The sequence below is a fragment of the Streptopelia decaocto genome (genome assembly GCF_964273445.1).
Source record: "Streptopelia decaocto genome assembly, chromosome: Z".
NCBI classification, from domain to species: Eukaryota; Metazoa; Chordata; class Aves; order Columbiformes; family Columbidae; genus Streptopelia; species Streptopelia decaocto.
The window spans coordinates 16,078,996-16,097,443 of NC_138657.1; the positions used below are offsets into that span (position 1 = coordinate 16,078,996).

Below are 18,448 nucleotides of genomic sequence, written 5' to 3' on the forward strand. Positions count from 1 at the left end.
AGATGAATGACAGAAATACAGATATACCAAATGCCAGAGTGACAGCTGCTGTCTTGAGCAGTCTTAAAAAAGAACAGCCTACTAAAAACTTTTCCTAGGCCTGTGTCTAATTATTATGTTGCTCGTGCATCTCCTTCCCCATCACCTCAGAGAGACTCACAGGACTTTGTAAAACACACCGGAGAGTCTGGACAAGCAGGGCTGCAGGACCTGCAGTAGCGTGGGCTGATCAGTTTCTAAGTAGGAAAGGGTAGACAGAAATGAGGATGCAAGCATTCTCACAACAGCCTCCAACGGCTGAGCAAAAGGAATTTAACTTCAGGTCACCAGTTTTCAATACAAAAACACTGTGGTGTTTTAAGGATAAGTACAACCAGCCTGGAAGCAACCATCTTCATGAAGTGCGCACATGGGGCCTTTCACATGGGGCCTTTCACAAAGACTGTCAACATAAAACCAAAAATCAAACCATCGCTGATACAAATTAAAAGAACAAGAATATCTTGTATGGATTCTGAGGTTTCCAGTGTAAACATATTTCCTTATCTAATGTTCCTAAGGTTCACTCTGACATCAAATGGTGATCACATCTGAGTACATCTCATTAGGATTCTGTCCAGGTTAATTAAGCATCTAGACCACACCCTCTGAGAGAAGCAACCAGCTTTGTGATCCAACTTTTCCCATTATTGACATATTTTCAAGTACTTACTTATTACTCAGTAATCAAAAAGATCCCTTTTATTTACTTGAAACCTCTCTGCTTTAGCAGCAAAAGATTTCTGCAACTTTAATTTATTGCATGCACTTGAATGCACTCTATTTCTACTTTTTCCTTTTAGGGACAACGACTGTCAATTCTTTTTCAGTTGCGCCCAAATCCTCTGAGCACTTAATACATCAGTTTGTGTTAAAATGCAGCTTTAAGTACAGGTTCCATATGGACTTTCTGAAATCAGATAAGAATATAAAGTGACATGATGTTTCAACATATCACAGGACAGGAGAGATGGGAAAATCAAATACTTAGTTATCAACATTTTAACTGTCCCTAATGCAAGGGAATAATGCACACTTACATATGCAACCTCACCATATCCAGAATTTTTTTTCTCCATCCTGCAGATCTCTGTGACAGGCCATTAGACCTTATCTACAAGCTCTCAAGGACCCTTTGTGATGGGAACTGTACAGTGAATTCCATACCATTTCAAATCAGGAATATATGATACTTCTACTAGAAAATAAAACTTCTAAGAGCTTTCCACTGCAATTAAGAGTCGCTTGGACAAGCAATTTTTGTACTGGAAAGAGAAAAAGATATGCAAAAGATAGTCACTCGCTTTTATTGCTACAGAGGAAATCAATGTCCACCTCCTTTTATCAAGATGAAGATTAAGAATTTAAAGAAACAAACACAGTGACATCCCATACCACTTCTGAAACTGAAGAGTAATTGATAGAGCTATGGGGCTCACTTGGGAGTTCGCAGGTTACCAGGCAGTGTGCATCAAGTTTCAACAGAGCATAATTAGTTCTCTTGAGTTTATGAGCTGGGTGCTGCTAGCCCATCCCTTCAACCTCAGGGTTAAAGGGAATGTCACTTTGGGGAGAAAAAGAAGAAAACTTCAGTGCAGTGCCAAGACTACCAGCAAACAATTTCACACCTCATTTGGCTTCTAATTTATGCCATGTGGCTGCTACACTCCAAGCAACTGCCTTGCTGAAACAATGCAGGCATGAGTCAAGTGTTGAAGAACTAGAGATCGACCTTCTCAGTGAAAGTGGTTAGTGCTATCCAGCAAGTGCCCAGGTAAAAATCATAGAATCATAGAATAATGTGGGCTGAAAGGTACTTTGAAAGGTCATCCAGTCCAACCCCCCTGCAGTGAGCAGGGCCATCTTCAACTAGATCAGGTTGCTCAGATCCCCATCCAGCCTGGCCTGGAATGTCTCCAGGGATGGGGCATCTACCACTTCTCTGGGTAACCTGGGCCAGTGTTTCACCACTCTTATAGTAAAACATTCCTTCCTCTTGTCTAGCCTGAATATACCTTCTTTTATCCTAAAATGATTATCCCTTGTCCTATCACAACACGGCCTGCTAAAAAGATCGGCCATTGAGGTTCAACCATTGTTAAGACACCCTGTGAAGAAGCCCTCACACCAGCAAAGCCTCTTTATCATGGACAAATAAATGGGGGAGAGAGAAGAAAGAACTCTTCCAAACTTGTTTTTATAATATGTAAGAGCGTGGAAAACATTAAGCATGTAAAAAGTCCCTTGGTTGATGCATGCCAAATATACAGTAATTTGAGGATTAGATATAACAATAATATGACAATCAGCTTATTCACAAACACTGCATTTCATCCCGTCTTCTATGGCAGTCTGCTGGGAGAAGCAGTAGAAGTTCAACAAGCATCCATGCAGAATTTTTTAACCCATGCTGATATAAAACCTCCAACACCTGCAACTACTACCAAGAAATGATTTTTCAAATTTGGATTCTGACTTTTTCCCCTATAGTCTCCAGAACTCCCACTCAATCCAACCACATCAAATTCTCCTTCCCAGCTTGCCAAGCTCCTTCCCATTTGTTAAAATGTCTATGAGACATTTGCAACAGCATTCCTTAAAAGCTAATTCTCTGAGGCAGTCACACAAAAATCCATCAGACATTTCTGATGGCTGAATAAGACTGGGGAGTTATTATTCCAAGGCAAGTGAAGTAGTGACCAAACCTTGATGGTCTTTGTCTCGCACTTTGTTGGAGCTTCCCATTGCTTTGTGGGCAGGGAACAAAGGGAGGGAGAGAAAGTAAACAGAAAAGAGGTTGTGTTCCAGTACAGAAGTCCTTCAGCTGCAGAAAAAAAAGAGATGCTGCTTTTGTGTATACAAAGTATGAAGTGTCTAATACAGAATAGATAATCTGAAGGGGGGTTAGATGGACTTAAGCTAACCTGGGTACCTTTTTTCCTCTCTCCCTTTTACAGTTCATGAGGCCCAAATAACCACCTGCACATGGCTGAACCTGGCAACCAGAGGAAGAGACTCAAGTCAACAGGCAAGGGCAGCACCTGCTCGTCTGAGGAGAGACACCTGCAAGCACCAAACCTTCCCATCCACCATGACAGCAACAGTACCCACCCTCTGAGCTACACAGCCAAGTTTTATTTTTAGCACAGAAAGCTTCAGGAGAAGCTGATGACCTAAACCAGCATTTTTCCATTTTAGACAACCCGGCTTAAAGCAAAAAGCACACAAGAAAGTTTAATGAGCAGCTTATTGACCCCTCTTGAAGCAGAAATGTTTACAAACCGTTACAGCAATGTACCAACACAACAACAAGGAAAAACAAGCACAGGAAATGCCTAACTTCACTAAAACCACTTTTAATATACTCTCACTGCCATTTAGTTTTGAAGTAACAGTTATATAGAAAACACACACACATTTTGATGGCAAATCTAAGGGATAAAAACTTGTAACACAGCTTTAATTCCAGCCTAACAAGAGAAAATAAAACTTCACATTTCACAGCCAGAGAGGTTTTGTTTTCACTGTTATTTTGTTTTTTCTTGGGTGTTGGGTGTTTTGAGGGTACAGTTTTTGGCCATTTTAAAAATTCTGTTTGGTTGTTTGGTTTGTAGTCTTTTTTTGTTTGGTTTTTGTTTTTTACACATAGAATGGTTTGGGTTGGAAAGGGCTTTTAAAGGCCACCTAGTCCAACCCCCTGCAATGAGCAGGGACATCTTCAATTAGATCTCACAGAATCACAGAATGTTGGGGATTGGAAGGGACCTCGAAAGATCATCTAGTCCAGTCGCCCTGCTGGAGCAGGAACACCTAGATGAGCTTACACAGGAATGTGTACTGCAGCTCCCTCAGCACCCGTGGGTGCAACCCGTCTGGACCCATGGATTTATGCATGTCCAGGTTGCCTAACTGCTCCTAACCCAGTCCTCATCAACCGAGGCAAACTCCTCCATTATCCTGCCTTTCTCTGGGGCCTCAGGGGTACGGGGCTCCTCGGAACTGCCTCCAGCAGAGTAGACAGAGACAAAGAAGGCATTCAGTAACTCTGCTTTCCCTGTATCTTCTGTCACCAGGGCACCCACCTCATTCATCAGTGGGCCTACATTGCCTCTGGTGTTAGTTTTATCTGCCATGTATTTGAAAAAGCTCTTTCTGTTGTCCTTGACCCCTCTCACCAGGTTTAATTCTAAGGAGGCCTTAGCTTTTCTAGTTGCCTCCCTACACCCTCTGACAACAGCCTTATATTCTTCCCAAGTGGCCAGCCCCTCCTTCCATGATCTGTAAACTCTCCTCTTCCACCTGAGCTTACCCAGCAGTTCCCTGTTTAACCACGCGGGTCTCCTGGCTCCCTTCCGTGACTTCCTATGTGTCGGGATGCTCTGATCTTGTGCCCGGTATAAACAGTCCCTGAACACTAACCAACTATCTTGGGCCCCTTTACCTTTTCCGGTGGGATTTCCCCCAGCAATTGTTTGAAAAGGCCAAAGTTGGCCCTACTGAAGTCCAGGGTTGCGATTCTGTGTAGGCAAATATTCATGTGAATGTAGGGGAAAGACAGTTTGAATCTGGAAAAATTGCCAAGACCTTACCAGTGAAACAAATCATATCCCCTGCAAACCATTGAAACACAAACTTGTTCAGAAGACAGATCCATGTCGTCCTGTTTTGAAACATGACGTGGATCCAGTCTGGAATGCTAAATGCAGGTGACAATGACTAACAACAGTGCAAAAACCAAAAATGCTTAGGGCAGCCTTAAGAGTGAACTCATCAAGAATGACCCGAGGCTGAATGCAGTTATGGCACGCTTGTGAGTCCGTGGGCCTTTACTTGACCCTGGTAAATAAACCCTACTCTCAGGAATAAAAGTTTCCATGAAACATCTGCTAAAAAAAATATTCTCTGACAGTTTGACTTGGTATCAAATGACACACTCTGATGAAGTTTAACAACTGCCATCTTCTCTAGATGATTAAAAAAAAAAATAATCTCATATCTGTAACACACTGAATATTGACATAGTAGAAGAAGCTATCAGAAAAAAAATCTCACCAGTGTTCCCTCCTGTGTCAGACCTTTTCACAAAGAGATACATTTAAATAATCTGAAAGGAGAGTGGGGAGACTAAGAAAATAAACTTTCCACACATTCTATAAACGATTATCATTTATTTCTTGCTCTGTTATGTTTTTAAGCAAATGCCAAGTTCAATATTTACTTGGACAGAGGCTGAATGCAAAACGAAGTCTCCCATATGGCAGACTTAACTTGCACAGCAGACCAGGATTAATGCAGTTTGGATGACCACGTCGAGGAGGACAACGCTGTCCAGAAAGAACAGCACAATCCAGTATTTTCAAAACATAACTATTATAGCTCAACACAGATAACGCAGAAGACTCTTTGCAGCTAAATACAGCAACGCTTAACTGCAAACAGCCTTGAGCGCTGAGAACACCCCCCAGATAAATTCTACTCCACAGCAAGGTTAGATTTTACGTGTAAACAATAAACAATTAGATAAAATTCACATGTTGAGGCAGGTGGAGAATGGGGACTGGCAAAAGAAGAAAAAACTACACTAACATCCACAACTGATGCAAGTAAGTTTAAATGCAGGATTTTTACAGTGCAAAAGCAAAGGAACAAATACTATTTTGAACAATAATTTCAATTTAGAGCAAATATACAAAGAAGCAGTCACAAATATTTACAATTCTGACAGTCTGAATTAAATCAATTAAATCAGTGTGTCCCAGTTGGGACCCAGTACCATTCCTACAAAGGTCATTGCAAAGATACCTGTATCATCTGACTCATCGGTCCTTTTCCCATGACTGACCACCAGAGTATTGAAACCACAGTAAATGCTAAGTGTTAGTAATAGCATTTCTCTCTAACTACATGTCCTTTTACTGTGGGTTCTAAGACTTAGAGCAATATTTCTTCCTATTTCATTGACAACTTTCTATGCATCAGACACTTTTCTGCCACCTAAGTTCACCTCTCAAGATGAAGAGCATGTGGGGAAGAGGAAACATATGGAAAAGCCCAACAGCATTATCATCTAGATAAAGCAAATTTAAGAAGAACAAGTGGCTAATGCCACTCTAAGCAGTTCCTGTAACTTGAGTTACATACTGTTTTAAACCTTCCTCTCTGACCCTCCATGTAAGTTTCCACAACATAAAGGAACACGTAAGCTTTTTAAGATACATAGAAGGGAACCAGCTCCCCTTCACAGGTTCCCAGGTCCACACAACCTGTTCCCATAAACATGCTTTCAGTCAGCGAGGTCTGTAATGCACAGGATTATGATTCTACAGCCATGTCTCATTTGACTTTTGCATATGGCTCCTTAAGGTATTTGTAGTGTTTTACCCTATTAAGTTTCTCATCTCCTTCTTCCTTTTTTTCCCTTTTCTGTCACCCTTTCCAAGGTGGATAATACACTTAGTTTTCACCTCAATTTAGCTTTGTAATACCTTAGTTGCATCCTATAATCTGCTTTAAAATTGATTAATCTTCCACACCCTTCAAAAGCTTTCTCTTAAGCATAAAGTCTTATGAGAGAAAAAGTCACAAGGCATCTGAAAGCTAGTACTTCATTATTAACCAAAATAAACACATTTGAATTATTATGATCAACTGAAGTCCTGCCCTCTGATTTTTTGGCTTTGAAATTCCATGCTTTTAATACAATGACTTTATTATCTGGACACAATAAACAAGCAAATTCTTAAGATGCAGCAATCAATAGAAGCCAAACATAGTCCCTTTGCTAGGCAGAAAAGCTTTAGCATTTTCCCAGTAAGATCTAATTGCTGTAAAAGTTTGGTGGTGTACAGAGTTCTTCACTATGACACACAGTAAGGTCTTCAGATAGCACTGATATCAACCAGTCACCCCAGCCCATTATTGCGAGATTCCCAGGTAGTGACACGCAAGTAAGAACATCTAGTAATATTTAAAGAATGCAAATAACTGCTCTTCAAAGCCGGACTATCCACAGCCACCCATAGCAGGGACTTTTTGAAGGAAATGTAACTTTGCCTTTGAGCAGCTATAAAAGCCTCAGTGATGACTCACACAATCGATTTAAGCATTACGATACTAACAAGTCACCACTGCACTACAACGTGTTCATTAGCGATAAATTTGTGCTATTACCCCAAGAAAGAGACAAGGCTGTGTGTGCTTACTCACCCTTACAAGGCTGGGAGCAATACATGAGCATGGTATCTTGACATTCTTGAGGCACTTTTCATGAGACATGAAGTTGCAAACTACGGAAATAAAATAAGAACCATTGAACGAGTCTTCACAAACAGACGTTGTGAAAAATGAACAAAAAACCATATGTAGTCAAATACAATTAGGAACACATATTTTTAAACGCATTTGCTATCCCCTAGGTTTGAGTATGTACGCAACTGTCACACTTCTTGCAGTGCATGAACTCCAGTTTGTTTTGTTACTAAGATGCCAGCAATGGAAAAGGAAGGAGAGTTTATCCCAATGCATTACAGGCCTATAGCTAGTCATGCCCTCCCACGCTCTCTTTCCATAAGCACCCAAATGAGCTCTTACATATCAAGAGCTTTTGGACAGTCTAAAGTCCAAAATAGCTCTTTCATGTAGCCAAAGCAGATGGACTTGTTTGAAAGTGAATTCTCTTACAAGCTGGTGCATGTTACAGGAATAAATGGAAAAAAAATATAGTATTGTTACACAGCGAGCTTAATGGATGAGAGAGACTAAATTAAAGGTCACCTGTTGCGTGCAGCTTTGAAAGTCCAGAGCAACTAATTTTTTCTTTTACTGTGGAAGCAACAGGTTTAGAACACCACCCAAGCTCCACAAAGCAGGCTTTCAAGCAAGATGGTGGTTGAAAAAATAATTTCTCATGGGGGTGATATTTTCCACAGCTTCTTACCATGGGTTTACATGCCTTTAAGCTGTGCAAGGAAAACACTGGATTCTTTATTTCGTTCCCATCACCTCACAATAATTAGGAACTAATAAGCCAAGCCGCTATGGCATTAGAGTCTTCCTTCTTTCAGAATTATTCTGTATCAGTTGAAGCGTGAAGCCTCACACAGATGCTGTGGCCCTGACCTCCCATGTGGAAGCACAGACCTCTCCCCGTGCCTGGGCAGAATATCACTTGCCAGAGGCAGCTGCTGCTGTTCACCATAGGCTTTTGCACATCCCTGCTTTTCAGAAGTACACTGTACCACTTGCTAAATTTCACCCACAGCTGAAAAAAATCCCACGAGCTTCAAGTTTCCCATCTGCAGCCCACTGCTGTTACCAATCCTATGTGCTAGTGTCATCAAAAGGAGACAATTTTCCTCTTCTTCCCTGTCCCCAGCTCACTGACTTCTGATTTCACACCACTGCTCCTCCCATGCCAACTCAAGCATTAAAATCAAAGTCCACATCTCTATGCAGCTTACTGCCAGTCCACGCAAAGCAATGTTTGCTTTATGACCCCTTTCACATTGGCGCTCATCTTAATGCGAACAGCAGGCAGATGTTTGTTTTTCATTAGTCTGCAAGTCAGAAAAAGAACCAGCACTGAAAGTCACTACTGTGTACAAACGTGCTATTCATCATCCACGGTTGAACACAGAGTGATTACTGATGAAAGAAAGTGGGAACAGAGCAGACCCAAACCTTCTGCTGGGTGCTATGAAGCACTATGTGCATCTTTTAGCTTGACAGCATTCCTGGCTAAATGGGGCAGATAAGCGGTGGAAACAGTCAATAAAGGAATGATAAAGCAGATTATCAGAGCTGAAAACACAGATAGCCAACACATTTAGAGGTGGTCACTGTGGAGGAAGGAGCACACAGCCCATGAACACAGAGGAGACCAAAGAGAACAAAGCAGTTGTCCAGGCAGAGGAAAGATGCATCTCCTGCTCCAGAGAATAGGTACAACCCCAGAGAGTGAACTGGTGAATTCTTATCACACTTATGCATGTTATCACAAGATGGATGTAGACAGACATAAGCTACTCTCTCCTTAGGTCTCCCCAACATTCCTAGTAACAGTTTTAGGTTCCCATGGCTCCAGCCCACAGAAGGTGACAGTAAGAAGCTTCAAACAAACAGATGGCCTTCAAGAACTTCATAAAGGGGTGAGAGGTGGTTAAGGAGAAAGCATCAGTGACTAATGAAACTCTGTGAAATGGCACTGTTTTCCCTCATTTTTCTGATTAAGAAGTGGGCAGACTAGAAATGAAAGAAGAGAGCAAGGTGCTGCAGACTGTTTCCAGAAATTTTATCATCTGCTAGAAGGAGCAGGCAACTAAGTCTCCAAGACCAGTATCTCCAAGTGGCGAGCAGCTTTAAGTGCACACACAATAGATAAGTTAATCAAGCCCAACACAGACACCTCAGGGAATTCAGAGAAGGCACGTCTGAATCAGCTGATAGAATTGAGGCTCCTTCCATGGGCATGGACCTTGAGAGACAGTCTCCATTTATTCAGACAACTCAAGATATTACACAGTAACACTCAATTTTCTCTTAGTGGTGACAGGAGCAGCAAAACATGGTCCTGCATAAAGACAGCCTCTCATGGTTCTGCCTAGGAAACACCACATGATATACAAAACTGATGGCTTCAGTCCAACTTGAAAGGCTGGAGGGTGCTCAGTGCATCCTTTAAGCATTTTAAGCACTGACAAAAGGAAAAAAATATACTAAAGAAGAATTCAAACCAGGAACTTCAGACAAGTAGTAAAATGAAAAGGTAAATTAAGCCTTCAGACAAGGAGTAAAATAGGAAGGTGCATAAATGTTTTACTCGTGTGACGGTGTATATACAGAAAAAGACATGTAAAATAATGAAATTCCTAAAATGTCAAGGGAAAGATTTAAGCATTTTCACAGAATCAAATTAAGGAATATCAGGTGACAAATGGCAGGAGATCAATGGTGCCGAAACAGAGACAGTAACATTCTCTGTGGAAGATTTCCACACATTTTTCAGGAAGCATCACACACCCCTCCCTCTGTTTGTCAGAGGCCTCAAACTCATCAAGCAGGATGCACTCTGGCTACCTGTCTTTTTCCTTTTTGTCTCACAAAATTCATCGGGGGTGAGCTAACTCTGATTTTGCTTTTATTTTCCACATTCCCCAAGGAAAGAAAGAAAAAAATGGCAGCAAGTCAAACTGTAACATGGACAATATTTTCAGGGGGGAAGCCTAAATTTGTATCAATAGTCCCAGAGAAGCAATGTAATTAAGCCCAGACTTCTGACAGCAGAAGAGGTTTGATGTTTTTAAGGGTGATCTTTCACCATGAAAAACATGCTAGAAGATACTGTGTGAAGTTTCAGGTTAAATGCAAAATTTTGAGGAAAAAGCATTTAAGGGAAAAGGAAGAGGACAGGCTGTTCTATTCAGATGCAGGGGATTTCTTCATACACCCAAACTCAGTGACAAGCTAACAGCAGACACATCTATGGATTGTCTAAGTCAAAACAAAGCAATTTCAATTGCAGCTTTCAGATACTGTATACAAAACTGATGGTTTCAGTCCAACTTGAAAGGCTGGAGTGTGCTCAGTGCATTTTAAGCACTGACAAAAGTATCTTACAGCATTGACAGAGAGACAAACACTTGAGGTATATTTGAGGGAAATGGTCCCTCAACCTTCAAACTGGGCTTTGAATACAAGGTGTCTATATCCAGGCCTAAGCTGCATGAAGCAATATATCATCAAGGGAAGATGAACATACCTGATTTCAAGAGACACTGACAGAAGCCACAAAATTGTTTACTCACAGGTTGGGGGGACTTCATGTGGTCTCTCTTCGCACCCAACCAGGTCAGGCATACAGCAGCAACCACATCTGACAACTTTCGCTTGCTCCTCTCCCCTACTCAACAACAAATGACTCCACTCATATGAAAAAATAAATATTCCCAATGCACAGCAAGAAGTCAGGCAGCCATCAGGCACCACAGGACATCTCCCTGTCCCCACTGAACGTGAAACACGGCTTTAACGCAGTCTCTGCCCATAAACCTTCACTTCCCAGGGCCACTTTCCCTATCACATTTTGTTTGACTTGGTGATTTAATAAAGAAAAAGGCAATGTGTAGGTACGGTAACTTGCAGTGAACATAGAACCAGTAACCCTCCAATACACACTTGCAAGGAAACAGAAAACATTTCTTTCCATCTCTTCCTAGGAAGGCAGGAGATAAAAGCTGGGCATCACTAAAACCCTTGAGAGCAAAGCAAAGGCTATTTACACCCTTCAATATGCCACACTTTGCCTATATTAGCCGCCTTCTCTCTGTCCTTAAGACAGAATTCAAAACAGATCCCGAATGTGAGAAGAAGAAAAAGGTGTATTATGTCTTGTACAGACACTAGCAAGGTATCAGTGTTCCATGCAATGAATGGCTGTGTGAGAATCACTTACGAAATACCAAATATAACACATAATCCTCTCCCACTTTTGAAAAGACCACCCAGTCCTGAGCAAAATCCTAGAAAGTATTGAAAATTACTTTTCTCTCCTCTCTGAGAAGATACGCACCATAATTCAGTTTTGCTGTTTCTCAAACCTAAATTTATTTGTAAATTTATATTTTAACATGTTATATTTTATTTTAACTTTAACAATTGTATTCATAAATCTAATTTGACATTCACTAAAACTTTTAAAAGCAGAGATACCAAACTGCTCTCCAAGGAGGATCAAGGAATATAAACGCAAAGCCCAAAACGAGTTTGATCCTCTCCTGGAGTTTAACAGAGGCTCACTGTGGATCTGTTCACGTTTGCATTCTTAACCCCAACGCAATTCTCTCATTTCCTTGAGCACCCATTTTGAGCTTAACAAAAGCAGCTGCAAAGGAAATTGCAATTCCTTCTCCCACACTGTGTTGTCTGGATTCATTGTCCTGCCAGTCACATTCTGCCCCTCTGCCTCTGGTTCGTACACCTCAATTGACTTGCACCAGTACTACAAGCAGCACTAACACTCTCCTTCTTCCAATAGTTCCCTCCTGTTGGCTTCACTGCAGGGTGCCAGGACCCATGGGTTTTGCAGGACATGGTCTGGCACTAAAATAGGAGCCATCCTGCTTCTCGTTGCCACAGGTCACACTGAGGACTCTCAGAGAGACCTGCGGCCACGACAAGGGCAAGTTCCTGCAGCCTAGCGCTCTGTGCACACCTTGCAAGAAAGCTCTGGTGCAGAGCAGAGACACAGCAAACTTCAGTAACTCCCAAGAAACAACATGCTGTTTTGGCCAGCACTGGGAGAACTTCATATCCTGACATGAAGTGGCAACACCACAACTCTTCAGTATCATCTGGATGACTTGGCAAATAATAGTTCATTTTATTTGGCGTTATCTGTGAATGCCGTAACTCACTCACATTTTGCTTACCTGCACAAATTGTAACTCCCAGCAAATGCCTGCCAAAGTTTCTTCTAATCTTTCAACAGAGGTTACAGATTACTAAACGACTTAGTTGACCAAAGGGCTTGTTCTTGGTTTTAAAACAAACCATTAGCTCAGCCAGGAACAGCCTAGTAACTTGGACTGTTTGCCCAGCTATCAGTACACAACACATTTTTCATTTCTGGAAAAACTTAAGTGCAATGCATTAAAGAACATACTCAGCTCATTAATGTGAATATTAACAAAACTAAATGAAAAGCAGTAATCTCTGGGGCGTCTTCTTAAATGTAAGACTTGAAAGAAGTCCCTGCTTCAGAGAGTCTACTGGACTGCACAGCCTGATATATGTAGGAGAACTACATAAATAAAAACTCTCTATAATCCTTTACAAAAAGGCCTATAAATTTACATAGATTACATGAAAAAATTATAAGGGGGGCAGGAGGGTTAAAAAAAAAGAAAAGAAAGTGGCTTCTTGAAGGTCTAATGCTGCATGGACCTCCTATGGACTCGCCAGCAGCTCAGCCACCACTTACAGACAGTACACGCATAGTGTGAGTTTATATAATAGCACAGATGTTACTTTTGTGCCATTCCTTCCCATTCCTTTTTTAATAACATCTAACATTCAATTTGCCTTTTTTTGACAATGACACGCTGAGGACATGTGTCCCTAGACGGATCATTACAACTTTACCTTCATTTTTTGCCTGATCTGTAAAAGCTGACTTGAAGCTCATCAGCTTTTCGGAGTATTTTCCCCCCTTTATACACATTAAAGGTTCTGCAATCCTCAGCAGCTGATGTTCAACGTGAACTCTCAGCTCACTCCAAGCCTTTGCAGGGTGGCTGGTGGGCTGTTAGTGAGAGTTGAGTACCATACACTCTCCTGAGACATCGCTGCCACGAATCCACCTGCAGCCTTGGTTGGGTTTGTTGCTTCCCTCTGTCGCTTTTGTCTGCCACCCAAGCTCAGGCCCGCAGGCAGCGCGGCTTTGTTTTAGCATTTCACACATTTTGAGTGCCAACTTTCAGTTCTGGAGTACCCTCAGTTACATCTGTCTTCTGCTAAGATGCTCATAAAAAACAAGACAAAGAGAAGGCTGTGGTTATGGCTAGCAACACACTCTGGCATTAGACCAGCCTTTGGGTGGCCAGGGGAATGTTGTCTACATTTTCTTGAGTGCACGGAAATTGTACAGGACAAAACAACAGAAAAAAGCTTCTACCAGATTAAATAATGGGCAACTTCTTTTTTTCCACCAAAAGGTGTCTACAAGTGTTATGGATGATACCCATCCAAACATACATAACCTTCAAAAGGTTATCTTTAAAGAAAGATGAAACACGATAGATGGAGAAAAACAGACAAAGTCCTCATCGGGCATCTAAAATGCAACTTTACTCCTCTTACACTGAACTGGAATGCATCCCTATACTCACATGTAATTTAGGCTTAGAAATCTGAAGTATTCATTTTAAAAATCAAACACACTTAGAAATAGTTTCCTGGACCAGATGAAGGCAGCACAGTTATATTCTCCAAATCACCAGCTTTATGGCAAATTGCACACTTTATCATAAAGGCCCGACATCCCAAGATTGTCTCTTCTCCTTTTTCATAGGACAACCTTCACATCAAACAAAACTTGTCTGTAATCGATTTTTTCTTTTTACATCTGTACACGTATCAGCAGCTGCAAGAGCAACACTTTCTGCCCATCAAAGGGGCATACATCTCTGAAAACACAGGACCATGCTCCTTAACGCTTCCCACCTCACAGTTCCAGACTGAGCCATGAGAAGACAGCAAAAAACCACAATTGCTCCAAAGTTTGATTGTCCCAAAAGAGGAGCAATTGTTTGAAGAGGTACACAAAAAGTCCAACTCCTCCAAGGTGGCAAAAGGATAAAAGCACAGAGATGTACCTTGTGGTAACTTAGGTCAGAGCCCACATTGCTGGTGGATGGATCCCAGAATGGCTCATCTCATCTCCTGGCTGCAAGCCCAGGGTTATGAGTACTGGGGCTACAACTCTGTGGCTGTTTCTCCAGGGAAACACTGGGGTTAGGGGGACTCCTTGGGAAGGTGACAGCACAGGCACTTTTTACATTGCCACATGCCTGGTGTGACAGACCACCTGGCCGAGAAATCAGAGCCGCCAAGTTCATCAGCAGTCTCAGGGCAGCCTCCAGCTTTGTGCCTCATAGCAAACGTGACTATGTTTCAAACAAAACAGGAACTACAGGAAGAATAATGGCTCATGCTATTTACTCCAGAGGGATAATTCACTTCAGCGGAGTGAATTTTTCAATTCCTTTTCAATACTTGCAGTAATTTTCATTTTCATTAGCTCCAGTAGAAAGCATTACTGTTAAAGAGTGCAGTACATCTAACTACGTATTCTGAAGAGTTAAGGTCAGACTCTTGCATGCTGTAAATCAGCACAAGTCCTTTCAGCTTGCTAAAGCACAACAGTCTACAGAAGCCAAGATTCTTTTACTTCAAGTCAATACACCAGATTATAAATTAAATCATTTAACATACATCTTGTTTTTAGCAAGATGAAATAACAAATTAGGGGTAAATTTTACCCTCAAAAACATACCCAGGCTTCCTGTAAAGTTCAGTGATGAGAAGAGATATCCATCAGTACTTCTAGGAACATAAATATTTCTTTTAAACATACACAATTATTACAAATCTTTGTTCCCTACGTCACCAACTTATATAAAGCATCAATAACCCAGAACAAGAACTATTTGAATTTGCTTATGCTACGTAAAGCCATTATTGCAACCTATTCTGCAATCTCCTCTCCCCAAAATCAGAGGTATGGACCCCTGAAGGACACCACTTGTCACTGATCTTCAGATAGACACTGAGCTATTGACCACCACTCTCTGGATGCAACCATCCAGCTAATTCATTTCTTTGAAGCCTGTGTTCAGCCTGGCTATATTTTTATTTGCCATACTGCAGGGCATGGAAGTAGAATGGACTGCAGCATGCCGAGAGGGTGGACCCCTCTTCTTTGTATAGGCACATCTACTAGGGTGTCAAAGTTTTCTGCTGGCTATAGTTATGACCTAGAAAAGCCTCTTGAACCAAATGGAGATGGCTACTTTTCCTACTGTGGTATAGCTTGCTTGTGCAGCTGTTATTTGCTCCTCGGAGCACAAAGCCCTGGTAGAACTGAGCACACAGCACAGGTGCCTTTGTCATCTCTCCAGCTATAGGTGCTGTAGCTTCACCTGCTTCACAGAATTCAGGAAATGTTTTTCTGACAGGTGAAGTTCTGTTAGTTCATTTGTACCGGGCTTCTTGTACCAGGGAAGGTGGAGAAACAAGACAGTTTGTTGTTAGATTTCAGAATATTTAGAGCCTTACTAATGAGAGAGTGAGAGTTCCTTAGGGTAGCCTGTGGGCTTTGTAAGGCTACCACCATTCAAGCAAACCTACTATAACCAGATCAGTGCTTTTATGATTGACAGTTCATCACTGAGCTCATTTGACTGTTTCACTATTCAGTAGCTTCCCTTGTTTTCACTTGATTTGTTGCTATGTTATTTCCTAACAGCACATCTGATATACAAATGAACAGGAATTCAAACGTGCTGCCTTGAAATTACAGAGCTGGGATGTTCCAAAAACATTTCTTTTGGATATCTATGCCTATAAATAAAGCTTGTTCTCATGTAGACTATTTTGGAAATACAAAGTACAATACAATCCACACTGTATGGGGGTGAAACTTTAGTATCAGACAGGGTATATGCCGGTATCTCCATTTGAAGCAGAGGCAGGTATGGCTTACTTAGTTGGCAAGACCAGAGGGGTCTGCACAGAGAAAGGACCTGGCAAGTACAAGTCATATATAAGGATGCTCAGTAAATATTTAGAAAACCTTAACAGGTTTCTCATTTCTTCTGGATTTTCAGAGGAAGAGGACCCACAACATGGTCTCATTGAACTGCCAGACAAGAAAAGAATGAATGTTTCTCACTGCAGTAAGAGGAGGCTGGTTTTAATGCCCAACTTCTTAAACCTTTCAGAGATTTTTCCATTCCTGTCTGGCCATTTTTGAAATGTCCTGGGAAGTCCAAAGCCTCCAGTGAGAGCTTTGCTGCTGATATTTAGCAAGCATTGCACAACAGACTTCCAGACTTAAACCAGGTTGTGTTTTCTTTCTGAGAGAGCACACCAGTATTGCATACAGGTCTTTGCATGTTTCTGCTGAATTGGGAAATAAGCTGGCAAGTTCCATGTACTGCATCCAGCATTCCTTTCAGAGAATAGTCACAGTATTCAGGCTGGCCTGTGGTCATAGTCCCAAACAAAAAAGCCAAATGTGTCTGTGTTGACAAGCTGCTACGATGGAAAAGGAGCTCAAAGCTGTGTAACAAATGTAAAAATTAGGTCCCACAACCTTCCGGTGAAAAAGTTAAGTCCCACTAATTTCCAGTGAAAAGAGAACATTGCTTTTAAGTTACTCATTAAAACAGCATCTCCTCCATCAGCATGAATGGGCCTGTCTGCATAAACAGTCTGGTAACACCATGCTTTATATAATAATTTAAAAACATTGAGTTTTTTTCTTTTAAAAAAAGTTGTTTTCTCCAATCTATGACTACTTAGCCTGTGGACATTTCCTCAAAGCTATTGTCTACTAATTATAAATGGATCTCTTCAGTGAACACAGAGGCAATCCTACTGAGCAAAATAGCCTGCTTGCAGTACCCAGGACAACTTCAGAAGTGTGTGAAAAAGCCCCTAAAGGGCAAAGGCACTGTAGGATTAAGCCTGTATTTTGGCTTTTGTCATGTCAGGCGCATGCTATGGGAGGGCAGGAAGAGAGGAGGAAATAACCTACTTAGTTTCGACCAAAATAAAACTTTGTTTTGATAGAGTTAGACTGACTTGGCCTGAATTGGTGCTGATATGCCCTTTAAGTCCCACTGATTCATTGTTTGGAAAGTAGAGACTGTTATTGTTTTCTTGCATAACAGCTTTGAAGCTTTGATTTGCTCCCTGGCTTGGGTACATTTCTTGTTTGTTTTGCTCTGTCCATCAATAAGCAGTTGTCCTTCCTCTTTCCATCTTTTAAATACACTGCAGCAGCTAAGCCACCTGCACTGGGCATCCTTGCCACCGTGTGCATGGGTGTACTTTCAGTAAACTAATCTGAGCAAGTCAATTCTTCCATGTTTCGCTCTGTTGTACAATCTTCCTTCCCCAAGTGCTGATAATCAGCCTCTTCATAAATCAGTGCTGCTGCTTCATGGCTGTGAGCCCTGGCAGAACTGAGGTGGAAGCACCTTTATAAATGCTGGCAAACCAAACAGGAGTTTTGGAAACCCGCCCAGGTCCTGGACTAAAGTGGTTTGGTTTGGGGATCCACCAGAAGGCAGGGGGCCCTGCTGCATTTCAGAGTAACCCTGGGGAAATGGCTGGACTAAACAAATGTTTGTATCCCCTTCTTCAACAAGAGGGGTAATAAGAGAACATCTTGTTTTCACATATTCTAGCAATGATTGCCAGTGGTCTTAAAAAAAGAGCTGTTTATTCACTTGCTGAACACTTTTTTTTTTTTTGGTGAGCGAAGGGGTGAGAATATCCCCTTGAAAGTCTAGGCAAGATTGGCCACTATATGTGTTATTCATTGTTGTTTCTGTTCTGCTGTCAGTAAGTGCCCAAAATAAACCTCTTTTACCTGTTAAAATAACCAGCACCTTGCCTTGCTAAGGTACCTACCTGCAGAAATAGCTGCAAAGAGAAAGGAAAATAAACAGTTCTTCATTGCTTTAGTACACAGGGCAAGACATGCTGGACATAAGTGGTAATAAGGAAGGTTTGGTTTGGACATCAAGCACCAGGCTGCTAACTGTAAGGACTCTGGAGGACATGGAGTCAGCTGTGCTGAGAGGCTGTGGGTTGTCTCTTCTGGGTGGGTTTTCGCAGCAGGTTT

At 41.5% G+C, this 18,448-nt stretch overlaps 1 protein-coding gene across 1 annotated transcript in view; it reads right to left on the bottom strand.

Moving 5' to 3' along the window:
* DGKQ (diacylglycerol kinase theta) overlaps nucleotides 1–18,448 on the bottom strand; it is a 103,409-nt gene that overhangs the window by 67,338 nt on the left and 17,623 nt on the right. Inside the window, exon 2 of the mRNA XM_082074432.1 lies at nucleotides 7,246–7,325. Coding sequence (XP_081930558.1) covers nucleotides 7,246–7,325 — 80 coding nt within the window. The remainder of the gene's footprint in view (nucleotides 1–7,245; nucleotides 7,326–18,448) is intronic.